This window comes from Prinia subflava (assembly GCF_021018805.1).
Source record: "Prinia subflava isolate CZ2003 ecotype Zambia chromosome W unlocalized genomic scaffold, Cam_Psub_1.2 scaffold_31_NEW, whole genome shotgun sequence".
NCBI classification, from domain to species: Eukaryota; Metazoa; Chordata; class Aves; order Passeriformes; family Cisticolidae; genus Prinia; species Prinia subflava.
Window position 1 is genome coordinate 3008519 of NW_026960608.1, and position 14176 is coordinate 3022694.

The following is a 14176-nucleotide window of genomic DNA, read 5'->3' on the forward strand; positions in this document are numbered from 1 at the left end:
CAGCTTGTGGTGCAGGGAAAGGAGCATATAGCAGGAGTCGGGAGGTGAGCTGCAATCCCTGCTCATCCACCAAGATGCCTTAACCTCTGTGATCCTGTTATCTGAAAATGGGGATAATCATTCTTACCCACCTAGACCCCTTGAAAGGATGTGATGGGATTAGTTAGCAGCAGATCTAGAAAATTCAAATTGATAAGCACACTAACGAACCGCACAAGTCTCCACTCTGGTGCTGGCTCAGGGATGGGATGGAACAAGCTCTGCTCTTCCCACTGTCTTTTTATCTTTCATTTGTGGATGCCCAGAGGAGTCCAGCTGCACATGGCCATCAAAAAGCAGAGCCATAAGGATACCTAAACCCATGCCCAGCTTGTGCAGGGATAGATAGCCCTTATCCAGGCAGCAATTCTGTCACGGGATGAGTGGGAGCTTCAGACAAATCCTGCTTTAGCCTCATATTTTGGCAACAGTTTAAATTTAAGGACTCACTCTGGTCTGCAAGTTCTAAGGATGGCAGATCAGGTCTATTTATAAAATGAATTATTTATTAAACAGACAAGAGATAACAGGTAAAAGATCTCAATCAGAGTTACTGCACAGTATAAAACTAAAAAGAACTACCAGTAGATTGCAACATAACATAAAACAGTGCATGATATTAAGGTATCTGTATTAAAGCTAGCAAAAGAAATAGTATTGATTAGGAGTCAAATGTAACTTACTACCGAAATGATGATAATGTACACAGATTCCTTTTACTTAATCCCTGGGGAGTAACCTCGAAGCAGGCATCCCTACTCATGGGGGAAACACCACACATTTCCAGGGAAACCTATAGAAAGTTTCTGCTTTGTGAAAGTTTGGTGTGGCTTTTTATAGTTTTAAAGTGAGGTGTCTGTCAGTCAAAAATCCAGCTTATCTTCCACTTCTTGGGAAGTGGGAAATCAGACTCATGGGGTAAGATGAGGGCAGCTCCCATGGGACTGTGGGACCCTGTTGCATCTCCCCCTATGCAAAGGCAAGCTCTGAAAAAGGCATCAAGCAAAGACTCAGTGTCCCTCAGCCAGACACATCCCATCATGACACCTCTATTTTAGCATCTAGTCTGGGGAAATTTCTCTTTTCTCCTTCTTTTTGAGCACCAGATCAGGATAAAGCAAGAGCTTCAACGTGGTCTGGTTACCCCATGAGCACGCCTTGCAACTGGGATGCTGCCAGATGACAGTGCAACCACCAACACTGTGCCAGCAAACATCAAACCCCAGATATTTTATACTAGATTTTAAAGGCTAGAAAATATTTTATTTACAAATCTGCAAGTTTCAGAAGGGGAAAAAAAATAAAAGCAAAAAATTGATGAAACCAGTTGTGAAATCACTGACATTTGCCATCCTCCCAGGTGTCTTGGTTTGGAAAGACAGGTATCTGTCAGAGAAAACTGGAGTTTCCCTTGCAATGGAGAATGTAAAACTCTTTCCTTCCAAATTATTACAATTTTGCAATTAGGAACATTCAGGCAAAAATATGGGAATAGGAGTAACAGTTCTTTACCGGGAATATTAAAAATGCAAGCGCAGTAATACAAAAATAATAAAAAAAAAAACCAACAGAAAAAAAAATCCCACAAAAACCAAAAAAACCAAGCAAGCAAACAAAAAAAACATCTTAGAAAACCTTGACAGAGTCAGGAATACAACCTGACACCCTGTTGGCCAGGGTGTTGGAAGCAGTCCAAATAAGTCCTCCTGGAGTGACAGATGTGGTTCTCTTGGAGTAGAGATGATGACAGATGTGGTTCGATTGGAGTAGAGATGATCTTGAAGTGGCCGTGAGATGAGTCTGGTCTTCCTCTGAGAATCTAGTGGAAAAGAGGATGCCCTGCTGTTCTGAATTTCAGGTTTTATCCAGGTAGGAATGCTTGGCTCCTCCCACTGGGTGGAGCATCTCACAATGGAATGATTTAATTTTATCAGTCATATGATGAGCCTTAATGGCTCATTAACAGCAGATATCCTCTTGGAGGGAGGATGCATTGTGGAAGAGATAAGGAACATTGCTCCCCTGGTTTTAACAACTGGCCCATTAACAGAAGGCATCCACCACCCTCCCCCCTGGAGTCACAAGAGATAAAGGAAAAAAACAACATCTTCCCAACTGGTTTCAACAGATGAAATAGAACACACATTTTTTGGTTATATAACCTAAGACACCAGGACACTCTGCAGACTGCTGCCAAGATTGTTTAAACCACACAAAGCAGAAGATGCTGCTGCTGGAGAACTGGGTTAAACATCTACCCAGTTTCACTCTAAAATCCAACTGGAAGTCCACATGTGCTTGCCTCCCCGTGGCACCCTATGCACTGGGCCTCAAGGATGTAGGGAAATACTCACCCAGCACCATACAGAGAGGGACTGCAGTCACACTATTATTCTTCAGGATGTGGTTCTGACAGAAAGCATGACCAGTAGAGGCTGGGGTTCATGTTGCTAACCCTGTGTGGGGACAATGCTCTTGGGAAAATTGTCTTGGGTGCCATGGCCAATTCAGTGCTATTATTCCACCCACGCAGTTTAAGTCTGTCTAGGCTAGGGTAACTGATACAGGGAGGCAAACTCCCCTTCCCCACACCTCCTCTGAAGATGGGGAAGAGAAAGGAGAGGGACAGAAATGTAGGGGACCTGGCTTGACTGCAGGCACTGACCCAGCAACTGATCTAACTGATCTGAGATACAAAGCAAAGCCTCTACACCATCAACTTGAGAAGCAGCAAAGAATAAAAAGCCATTTCTAACAAAGTTAAGCACATACTGAGGATGACAGAGGAACAGACACACGGAGTCAGCGTGCCCTCAAAGGGAAGGCTGAAATCAGTAACATTGCTAAAAATAAAAATCTTTCTGGATGACACTGCAGTTGTCGGGCTTACGCAGGAGAGATGGGACCACTGAGCGATGTTTCAAAGCATGATTTATTGCTACAGTCTCATGAAGGAGTCAGAATGTCTTCACCACATGAGACAGAGGTCAGCAATCTGTGGTCAGTGGTCACAAGACCACAGGTTACAAGGTGTTTTAAAGGTTTATTAGCCAATAAACTACTGCCACACAGATTATTTCTACTTTCACACCAATAGCTAATTAATTTGTATCACACGACTTGCTGCAATGTGGACTTTCTTAACCAATCATATAATGACACACAAAGCTACTTGCTACACCTTAAAACTTTTTACTATTTCTGTAACTACTTCTATATCCAAACTTTAAAACCTTAAAACTTTCCACTACCCAGCTTAACACATCTCTGTCTAAACTATAAACCCACATTCTTGCTTATGGTCTCTAAAGCAGATAGCCTTTTCCAAGGTCTCAAGTCGAACCCTGTATTCATTTCTGTGTTTGGGCCTGCATGCACAAGGTTTTGAGAATTTTCTGTGCCTGGATTTTCCATATGCAGTTGCAGCTCAAAACAATCAAGTTGTACACAAAGGCTTCATCTACTGAGAAATCACAAAATAACATATAGTCCTGCCTCCAGTTGTCGCTGTGGAGTCAGAGACAGGGACGAGACATTAACACACTGAGATCACACAGCAAAAGCAACGTTTATTGTCTGGCAGCTCATCTTATAGGGTTTCCAAAATTCCTGCGCTTACAGACATGATTGGTTAAGGGTTTTAACTCCGCCTAGCTCACTGGCCAATGATATGGGTGTATCTGTGCTTCAAAGGGGTTGGTGGAGGTCCTCTGTCTGGGTTTGAATCCAACCTATTGTTATCGTGTCCAGGGATGTTACATTCCCCTGTGGGAATGGTCTCTCCCCCCTCAGGGACCCCTAGAGCTTGTACCATGTAGTTTGACCCTTCCTTCCCTTTCTGACCCCATTGGCTGTGTCTCAAATTGCCCCTCCCTGGCAAGAGTTGAGAAAAGACCCTGTTCCTCTGTGCACGCCCTCTTTCCCTCTGGAGACCACCTGGAATAAACATCTTGATCTGTAGCTGAGGGTCAGAGCCTCTTTTGGGTCCTTTTTCTTGTCTATGAAATATTCCTCCAAAGCCTGAGAAGGCCTGAGCTAGCTTGGAACTTCGCAGGGATTAAAAAGGAGGATTTATTTTCAATTTGTGCCCAATTGGGTTTTTATGAATTTCTAGAAGCCCACGTGTGAGCTGGAGACCCCCAAACAGGGTCTCAGAAGCTTTTGGGAAGATCAATTCCCCTACGGCATTTTTGGCCACATTCTGTAGCTATAAGTGTGTAGGGATAGAGCTCGTAGCTTGTGTTTTCGCCCAATCACGAGTGAGCTTAAGGCAGGACCTTCAATTGCTCCTGGCTCAGCACCACACTCCCACAGAACAGGTAAGTACCTCTGTTTGGCTGTTACCCCGGGAATAGCCTTCAAACTGGGAGGGAGTAACTTCTTACCATCGGGACTGTGGTAGGCGGGCGGGCACTAGGACCCTGCGGCCAGAATTGCGGTTGTTTCTTTTTTTCTTATTTTTTTCCTCCGGTCGCAGCCCGCAGGCCCCTGGAGCCGCTCTGCCCCAGGGAGCCGTTTTTTTCGGGGAAACCCCGGCTCGGGCAGGTCCCCCACAAGCCAGGCAAGGCTGCGGGACCACCCCGGTGCCACCGGAGCTGAAAAAAAAAAGGCGCTAAAAAGCGATCTCAGCCCCGGAGTTTCCCTGCCTGTATTCTCGGTATTTAGGAGACACAGGACTGTAGAGCCAGATTATTGCATCCGGAAGGTGGATTTTGAACAAATAGCTTTCAGAAATATCGAAAAAAGGGCATTCAGTTATCTGTTCACCAAAAGAGTGTATTAAAACAGCTTCAAGATCTTTTCATTAATGTTAGAATTTCCAAAAGGCTGCAGAAAAAAATCGTTTGCTGGCTGGAAAATGAGTTCCCAGAAGCTGACCTCTTGCAAATAGATACTGTATCATTCTGGGACCACGTAGGTAGTGTTATTACAGAAAGAGTACAGGGTAATGATCACACTGCTTCCCTATTTATTCCCATATTTTTGCAAGCACGTAAACATCTCCTGGAGTTACAAAAAAACAGCCAGCCACAGAAAACCTCCCCATGTAACCCTCTCTCCGACCCTCCCTTATACCCTGGTTTACCATCCTCACAGTACCCCTTTAACACAGCAGGTTTTTCTCTGGCAGACTCCTCCAGGGGTGGGATGCCTCTCCAGGGCTCTGGCCATGCTGCAGATCCCCTGGAAGCAACACTCCACGTGCTGGACAATAATGGCAGCTGCCAGGCGCCCAGACCTTCTTCCCATAATCCCTTTTTCCCCCCGATCCCCTCCCCTACTCCATACCCCTTTCCCAATCCCTTTTGTCCCTTCTGCAGCCCCGCCCCACCGCTCCTCCCCCTGCCTCCCTCTTGGCTGTGGCGGCGGCAGCAAAGGGGGCGGGCCCGTCTCGCCTTACAGCCACAGAGGAGGGTGTGATTGCCTCACAGTGGGGGGGGGGGGGGGGCGAGTCCCTTGCAGCGGGGGGAAGGGAACAGCCTCCTCTGCCGAGCCAGGACAGAGGGAGAGAGCCTCCTTTTCCCAACCCCCAAGGGATTGCAAACGCTGTACCTCCTATGCCCCAGACACTGGGAGACCAGCAGAAATTTTAAGACCTTTGGCAAATGTGGATGAAAACATTTTCTCTGTTGCTCCTGTCACATATGTTGGTAGAAAGCATGGAACCAGGCAATACCAGCCACTTTCCTACCAGGATAAGAAAGAACTTTGCAAAATTCAACCTGAATTTGGCAGATCTAGTGCAATATTTAAGGGCATGTTTCGAGCCACATTTAATTCTAATGAAATGGTGCCTAGGGACATCAAAGACTTATTTAGATGTCTCTTATCTCCCTCAGAGTATGATCTGTAGGATAGTATGTGGAAAAGAGCTTTAAGAACATTATTACAGGAGATGCATCAAACCCCTAATGCAGCTAAGGACACTGAGGGACATGATATTACACTTGAACATCTGTGTGGGGAAGAGGCCTGGCATTGCCCAGAAAAACAATCTTGAGTGTTATCCAAGCCAATTTTACTTAAGATTAGTGCTGTTGCAGAGAAAATGTTTTATCAGCTACCAACAATGGAAGGGAAAGGCAGTTACGTCAATATTAAACAATTTGCTACAGAGAATTTCTTGCAGTTTGTTGATCGTCTGAGGACACAGGTGGAACAAAAAGTACAAGACCCCGTGGTGCAGGCAGAACTGATTAAGGAGATGGCTCAAAGGAATGCTAACGAGACCTGTCGTAGAATTATTCTTAGCCTTCCCCTAGAACCTCCGCCTAATCTGTCCCAGGTGACAGAGGCTTGTTCAAGGAGGGCGGAAATGTTCTGCACATCTGAAGGAAATCCAAGACCTGCACACCCACAGCCTAAAGCACCTGCGGTACCAAACCCAAACAGGCAACCAATGTCAACAGATGAGCTGAAACGCATCAACTGCCTCCGCTGCAAGAAACCAGGACACTTTGCCAGAACCTGCCCTCAGACCCAGAAGCAGAAGAAATTCAACAAACAAAAAACCTGAATTTACAGCGCGTACCCGCTGCTGATACTACAACGCGCAAAGATATAAATACAGCCGGACTCACATTGGGAAAAGCCTCTCTCTTAAAAAAAAAGGAGGAGGACGGGTCACATGGTGTGGGGTTGCGGAAAAATGTAAATGTTAAATGTTCAACTAACAAGGTTTGGCAGCCACTAGGCCGATTCAAGCTTGTGACTACCAAAGGTTTTCATTTCAGATCTACTGAGTGGATGGTCATAACAGTGGACCTGTCAAACATCTCACAGGACCTGATGGTTTACCACATGGGATTGGACAGTGAGTATTTTGTTATTGGGGACACAGCACACACACCCTTGGAAATTGAGATAGCTCCCATGACCATTAAGGGAAAAATAATAGGCCTCATGTTGTTGGTACGCTGCATGCACCCACCCTTTTATCTTGTAGAGGGGCAAATTCTTGCCCAAGCCATTCCGGTACCAGCAGAGATCACAGCAGATGGAAAATCACCAGAGGTCTACTGGACAGAAGTGGTGGGAGAACCTAAACCCTCTATGGCATGCAACATTACTTGTGGGTCAGAGCGCCTCCTAGTGGCAGAAATTTTAGACACAGGCGCGGACATAACCGTATTCCCACAAAGCATGTGGCCATCAAACTGGGAATTACAACCTGTGGCTGGCAAACTTCAGGGCATAGGAGGAATCACATTGGCAAGGATTTCAAAAAACATCGTGCAAATTGAGGGACCTGACGGAAAGGTGGCAAATGTCCGCCCATTCGTAGCAGATTATAAGGCCCCACTGTGGGGGAGGGACACCATGTCCCAGTGGGGAGTCCAATTGGTCATTCCTAAGACACCCCAGGATTTTTGCAAATAGCCACTGTGGAGCGCCCTACCCAAAAGTTAAAGTGGTTGGAAAACACCCTGAGATGGGTAGCACAGTGGCCTTTGAGAAAAGAAAAACTCAAGGTGCTTGAAAAGCTCATGGAAGAGCAATTGGCTCAGGGACACATTGTGGAGACAACAAGCCCCTGGAATTTCCCGATCTTTGTAATAAAGAAACCGGGGAAGGACAAGTGGAGGTTGTTCCATGATCTACGAGAAATTAATAAAATAGTAGAAGACATGGGACCTCTCCAACCAGGGATGCCCACTCCAACAATGCTCCCCCGAGATTGGCAATTGGCTGTCTTAGACATCAAGGACTGTTTCTTCCAAATTCCATTGCACCCTGAAGATGCCCCACGGTTTGCTTTCTCAGTTCCCACTGTTAATAGACAAGCCCCAATGAAGCGTTATCACTCGAGGGTCCTTCCCCAGGGTCTGAAATCGTCTCCTTTCATATGCCAACAATATGTAGCCTCATTACTGTCTCCGATATGCGCCAAGAGAAAAGAAGCCATCATCCTTCACTACATGGATGATGTGCTTGTGTGTGGCCCCAATGACTGTACTCCAACACACGCTTGACCTAGTGGTTAAAGCTTTAACCTCTGCTGCATTTCAATTACAGGAGGACAAGGTTCAAAGGATGCCACCTTGGAAGTACCTGGGTTTGCAAATCACTGCAAGGACTGTTGTTCCGCAGAGCCTAGAAATTGGTTGCAATCCAAAAACTCTAGTAGATCTCCAATCCCTGTGTGGGTCTTTGAACTTGGTAAGACCCTGGCTAGGCCTCACAAATCAAGATCTAGAACCCCTCTTCAATTTATTGAAGGGGGAGAAGGAGCTGATGTCTCCCAGGGAGCTGACCCCAGAGGCGAAGACAGCAATCGAAAAGGTACAAAAAGCCTTGTCAGAGAGGCAGGCTCATCGATGCGAGCCAAAGGTGCCTTTCCATTTCATTGTGCTAGGAAAGCTGCCACATCTGCATGGTTTGATTTTTCAATGGATAGAGGAGCAGAAAGATTCACTCTTGATCATAGAGTGGTTCTTCCTCTCTCACCAAAAATCCAAGACCATCACAGAGCCACAGGAGTTGATAGCTCAGCTGATTCGGAAGGCCAGGGTAAGATTGTGTGATTTGGCGGGTTGTGACTTTGCATGTATTCACCTCCCGGTCAGACTTTCAGAGGAGGGAAAGAACTCTCCTGAGAGATTGACCAAAGAGATGTTTGAGCATTTGCTGCAGAGTAATGCCAGTCTCCAATTATCTCTGGACAGCTACAGGGGACAAATATCAGTCCATGCCCCGTCCCATAAGTTGTTCAATGAGGAATTCCACCTCATTCCTCACGAGAAGCGGAGTCGGAGACCACTCAAAGCTCTCACAGTCTTCACAGACGCATGTGGGGCTTCCAGCAAGTCGGTGATGACTTGGAGGAACCCATGGACTCAGCACTGGGAAGCTGATGTTGAGTTTGTGGAGGGATCCCCCCCAAGGGGCTGAACTGGCCGCAGTGGTAAGAGCTTTTGAGAAGTTCTCAGAACCAATTAATTTGGTAACCGACTCTGCCTATGTGGCAGGAGTAGTGTCCAGAGAGGAGCAGGCTGTGCTCAAAGAAATAGAGAATGAACATCTCTTCAGGTTGCTTTCAAAGCTAATTTATTTGGTTTCTCATCGAGAGCATCCGTTTTACGTGATGCATGTGAGGTCACACACTGATTTGCCAGGTGAGATCGCAGAGGGGAATCGTCAGGCAGACTCCCTTGCTGCACCAGTTGAAAAGGCACATCTCCCTGATGTCTTCCAACAGGCAAAACTGAGTCACCAACGCTACCATCAAAATGTGTCGGCTCTGATCCGACAATTCCAGCTAACACGGAGCCAGGCTTGAGCCATCGTGGGTACCTGTCCCAACTGCCAGCTCCAGGCCATGCCATCGATGGGCGTGGGGGTTAACCCCAGGGGCCTGGGCAGCCGTGAAGTGTGGCAGACAGACAGCACGCACATTCCTAGTTTTGGTCGCCTCAAATATGTTCATGTGAGCATTGACACATATTCGAGTGCAGTGTATGCCTCTGCCCACGCAGGAGAAAAGTCTGTACATGCCAAGCAGCACCTGGTGCAAGCTTTTGCAGTGTTGGGAATTCCAAAAACAATCAAAACTGATAACGGCCCAGCGTATGTGTCCAAGGAGTTTCTAGAATTTGTCCAGCAGTGGGGAGTGGAGCATAAAACTGGCATCCCCCACTCCCCCACAGGTCAAGCTGTGATTGAGCGTGCACACCAGACTCTCAAGCAGGTTTTGGCTAGGCAGAACACCTCAGCTGCATGGATGTCTCCACAGCAGAAGCTCTGCAAAGCCATGCTTACCATCAATTTTCTGAATTGTTCATTTGAGAACGAGTCCACCTGTGGTACGTCATTTTAACAGTGGTAATCAGTTTAAATTGTCTCAGCGTCCACTGGTTTTGATTAGGGATCCTGAAACTTGGGAAACCAGAGGTCCCTATGAGCTTCTGACCTGGGGTTGTGGCTATGCATGTGTGGCTACTCCCTCAGGCCCTCGGTAGATTCCCCAGAAATGGGTGAAACCTTTTGTCCCCAAAAATCCAGCTCCAGCAGAAGGGGATAAGAAGCAAGTAAGCGATGCTTCAAAGAGAAGACGCCGCCGGATGGAAGAGAGAGAATCTTCCTAGGTGTAGATTCCTTCTGGCAGAAACAGGAACTTTTTAACATGTTTTAAAAATGTTTATTTTTCCCTTCTAGAGAAAACCTACCTCCCACTCAACCCTATGATGAACCCCATCCAAGTTGTCATCCTGCTAATGCTGAACAGTCTGGCAGCTGCATGGATCGTCCCTCAGAACGTCTGGGTGACCCTGGCACAGACACTTCAGCAGGAAAACATATGTTTGTCCACTGCAGAAGCTAAGAACCCTATGTCCACCTGTCTGGTAGGAATTCCTTTGCAGGCTGGAGAATTTCAAGCAGGTTTGAACAAATACAGGTCCAACGAAATTCCAGAGCCACACACCCCCCAGCCACACAAGGATCACCAAAAGCAAGCTGTGGTGGCCATGAACCCCTTAGAGGAATGGGTGCGGAGTTTGCCCAAGGTAGCTCAGGAGCCCCAAGAGTTAGAACTATTGGGTTCCTCCCCTGCAACATACTGCATACATTTTTCTGTCATCCCAAAACCTTCTAGCACTGACGCGTACCACCTCATAAGACAATTCCGGGGAGAGTTTACTGCAAAGAGGTGGTGTCATAATATAAGCCACATTGCAGCAGACAACCCATCTCACTCTAGCCCCAGAAGCCTCCCTAAGGGATTGTTCTTGGTTTGTGGGGATCGGGCATGGGCAGGAATTCCATCCCGGCTTTTAGGAGGGCCATGTACCATAGGGCGATTGTCCGTATTGACACCCAACCAAACTTTAATTGGCGAATGGACTCACAAAAACAAATCAGCAAACAAAATTCAGAAGAGGAGTGCTGATAATCTGGACCCAAATTGTAATTCAGAAATTTTTCATTGGGCAAAGTCAAAAAGAGTTGCTGTATCCCTGTTTCTTCCGTGGGTAGCAGCAGCCAAAGCTCTAGGTGAATTGGGCCATCTAGAGTGCTGGGTGGTCAAACAGGCAAACTTAACATCCATCGCCATCAGCTCTCTCCTAGAAGACGAGGAAATTACCAGACAGGCCACCATCCAGAACCGCGCCGCTATTGATTTTCTTTTGTTACTGCATGGACATGAATGCCAGGAATTTGAAGGACTCTGTTGCATGAATCTGTCCTCAAAAGCTCCAAACATCCATGCTGCCCTCCGAAGCATAAACAACATGATCAGACAAGTGAAGCAAGAATCTGAAGATTGGATCAGGGAACTGTTCAAGGGCTGGGGATTCACAGGGTGGTGGACTTCTATAGTTAAAACAATTTTGTTATTTTTTATTATTCTTTTCCTTGTAACAATAGCATTCGGAATCCTACGCTGTTTGATTTTCAAGGCTATTAACAGCCTCATACCTTCTACCTCAGAAGTCAACCACATAGAGCTGGCAAACCTAAAGCGGTCTGATTTCCCTACCAATCATAAGTGGTGGGAAAACCCACACTCCACGTCAAAATTAACTTGATGGTTTTTCTTGGTATCTTTTTAAACAAAAAAAAGGAGGAGATGTTACATTCCCCTGTGGGAATGGTCTCTCCCCCCTCAGGGACCCCTAGAGCTTGTACCATGTAGTTTGACCCTTCCTTCCCTTTCTGACCCCACTGGCTGTGTTCCAAATTGCTCCTCCCTGGCAAGAGCTGAGAAAAGACCCTGTTCCTTTGTGCATGCCCTCTTTCCCTCTGGAGACCACCTGGAATAAACATCTTGATCTGCAGCTGAGGGTCAGAGCCTCTTTTGGGTCCTTTTTCTTGTCTATGAAATATTCCTCCAAAGCCTGAGAAGGCCTGAGCTAGCTTGGAACTTCACAGGGATTAAAAAGGAGGATTTATTTTCACAGGGACTTGTTTACTTCGAGCTATGCTGGTCGAGCTGCTATCTGTTAAGCCAAATCATCTGTGGAGATATAGTCCAGCTGTATCTGTTACATCCAGTTTCCTCAAAAACCAAGCAGTTCAATAGCCAAGGATGGGGGAAGGAGTTTATTAGCTATTGGAACCAATGAATTCAAAGGTTAGATTTAAGAGTGGGCACAGTATGCATAGCAAGTAAAAGAACTTATGTAAAGATGATTCAGCAGAAAAAGTATATAAAATGGATGGGTTTTGTTTGTTAAGTGGAACACGTTTTTGGAGGCGTTATCCCCCGTGTTCCTGGCTTCTGAAGAAAGGAGTGCCTGCTTATTCACATCAAATTGGTGTTGGATGCATCAGGAAAATTAATCCACTAACACCAGAGGTTTATGTCCCAAAAGGAGACAGAGGAGTCCTCTAACTTTATTCAAATAAAGGGAGAGGCCATGGGGCATTTCTCCTGGAATCTCTCAAATTTTTGGAGGACGCAGTCTCCTTTTAATCCTAATTTCCCAGCTGCATTTTCCTCTCTCTTTCCCCATTGGCTTAGGTACTTGAGAGGTACAGACTTCTCAAGATGCCTAATACCTAAGTGTTGCAATATAAACAGACAGGACTCTAGTTTCTTCATGCAGAAAAGCCCCATCTTTGTTGCACAGCTCATATTTTTATAGGAATATCAGAAGGCACCGTGTTAAATCCAATCGGTTTACAATATACTGACACTCAGTTTATTGGTCGGTAAATGGCCAGGGTGCATGTCCATCAAACCTTTCTGTTTCTAGATAGTTTACATATTTTGTTCACTGATTCTCATGGGATAGATTTCTTGTTTTTGCAGGTGTAACCTATTTTTCTTGCAAGAATAGATTGTTATGCAAACTGATTTTCATTCTCATAATTCTTTCTCATGGGAATTGAACAGACTAGCTGCTAGCTGCACTTAGCCGGAGTAGCAGGCCTAAGCCATGATTTTATAAGGCCCTTTCTTTTGTAAGGTTTTTACCTATATGCAACGGTTACCCCTTCTGTTTGTTAAAAGTAAACAACTTATGTAGTCTGATATTAGAACAGTTCACTCCTGTGAGGTTATTATCTTGTTAAAGTTATTGCTGGTTATCTATTAGATACGGGATAAGATACATGAAAGACAGATTACAATCAACAAAACTTATTAAATACAATCATGTCACTGATAAAGAGACTCCCAGTATAGGAAAACAAAAAGATAATGTCCAATGTCTCCTAGGAAGTGGAAATAGATGGTTACTGTTCTACAGTTCATATGACTGGAACTCAGGAGTTGTGCTGTTTAGGCAGGAGGAAGCCCATTAGCTGGAAATGTTAACTCTGACATGACTGAATGTCTTTCTGGGAGCCTGGAACAGGGAATAACTGAGGAAGGTTAGTAGGAACACAATACCATGACGAATACTGTAGGACATAAGGCCTCTGTTGATAGGTTGTCTCTCTAAGTCTCCAGACACAGTTATGTTCTGGCAGTCCTACTTCTGTTCCTGTCCTGGCTACAAAGGCTGAATAGTGACTAGGTCACCTCTCTTCTCACTGGGCCTCATTTTCTCAGAGGTGACCAATGTCTGTTCAAATGAGCAGGAAACCACTTTTAACCTGTTGGTGATAAAAACATATGCATACCTTCTCCCTAGGTTAGTAAATCAGCTAGGCCTTGCCATTGCACACTCAGTTGGTGTGGGAATACACAAGACAGAGAGTCAAACAGACTTGATTAGCATAGCTGGTTTGATAACCAAGATGCCATGGCAGGAACAAACAGAACTGTGAAGATTACAGAAGATGGGATTACACCTGCTTACTGGAAGAGAGAGGATTCAATCAACTTCTGCGAGCAAAGAATTGTTGTAAAATGCATGAGTTTTCTGTGTTATTTTTAGCCTGATTATTGTGGTAGAAATTATTAGCCTGTTTGAATTAGTATATAAGCTTTTGAGAAACCTGAGCAAAATGGAATTCTGATCACCGAATCAGTCTTCCCGTCTCTGAATCAATCGCCAATAAATTGGGGATCAAATTTGATCATCTTTTTAAAATATTGCATTATTTAAAATGATCTGCTGTCAATATTTCTAGTATATATACTGCATTATTTGAATGTTCTTAAGGTGTCAATTCTCCCTTCTTTTTTTGTTTTAAAAATAACACCCATGTATCTTGTTATGAACATGAAAGGAGCATTAAAATAAAA

The 14176-nt window shown here is 45.3% G+C and overlaps 1 protein-coding gene and 1 long non-coding RNA gene across 2 annotated transcripts; one reads left to right on the forward strand and one right to left on the reverse strand.

Moving 5' to 3' along the window:
* Positions 1–491: 491 nt before the first annotated feature.
* LOC134565008 (uncharacterized) lies at positions 492–5240 on the reverse strand. The gene is made up of 3 exons (XR_010083751.1): positions 5140–5240; positions 2394–2495; positions 492–1858 (listed from the first exon to the last, which is right to left on the reverse strand). It is a non-coding gene; the product is annotated as an uncharacterized LOC134565008 (long non-coding RNA).
* Positions 5241–5665: 425 nt separating this feature from the next.
* Positions 5666–11803, forward strand: LOC134565004 (uncharacterized). Its single transcript, XM_063424355.1, has 2 exons — positions 5666–6853; positions 10195–11803. The coding sequence occupies exons 1-2, from the start codon at positions 6787–6789 to the stop codon at positions 11565–11567; spliced, it is 1440 nt and encodes a 479-aa protein (XP_063280425.1). The 5' UTR covers positions 5666–6786; the 3' UTR covers positions 11568–11803.
* The last annotated feature ends 2373 nt before the right edge of the window (positions 11804–14176 follow it).

What these genes read in the sequence shown, in the direction of transcription:
- LOC134565004 (XM_063424355.1), top strand. Translation starts at nt 6,787, where the DNA reads ATGGTCATAACAGTGGACCTGTCAAACATCTCACAGGACCTGATGGTT. An exon ending in TTACCACATGGGATTGGACA is followed by an intron (nt 6,854 to 10,194) that starts GTGAGTATTTTG and finishes TTTCCCTTCTAG; the next exon opens with AGAAAACCTACCTCCCACTC.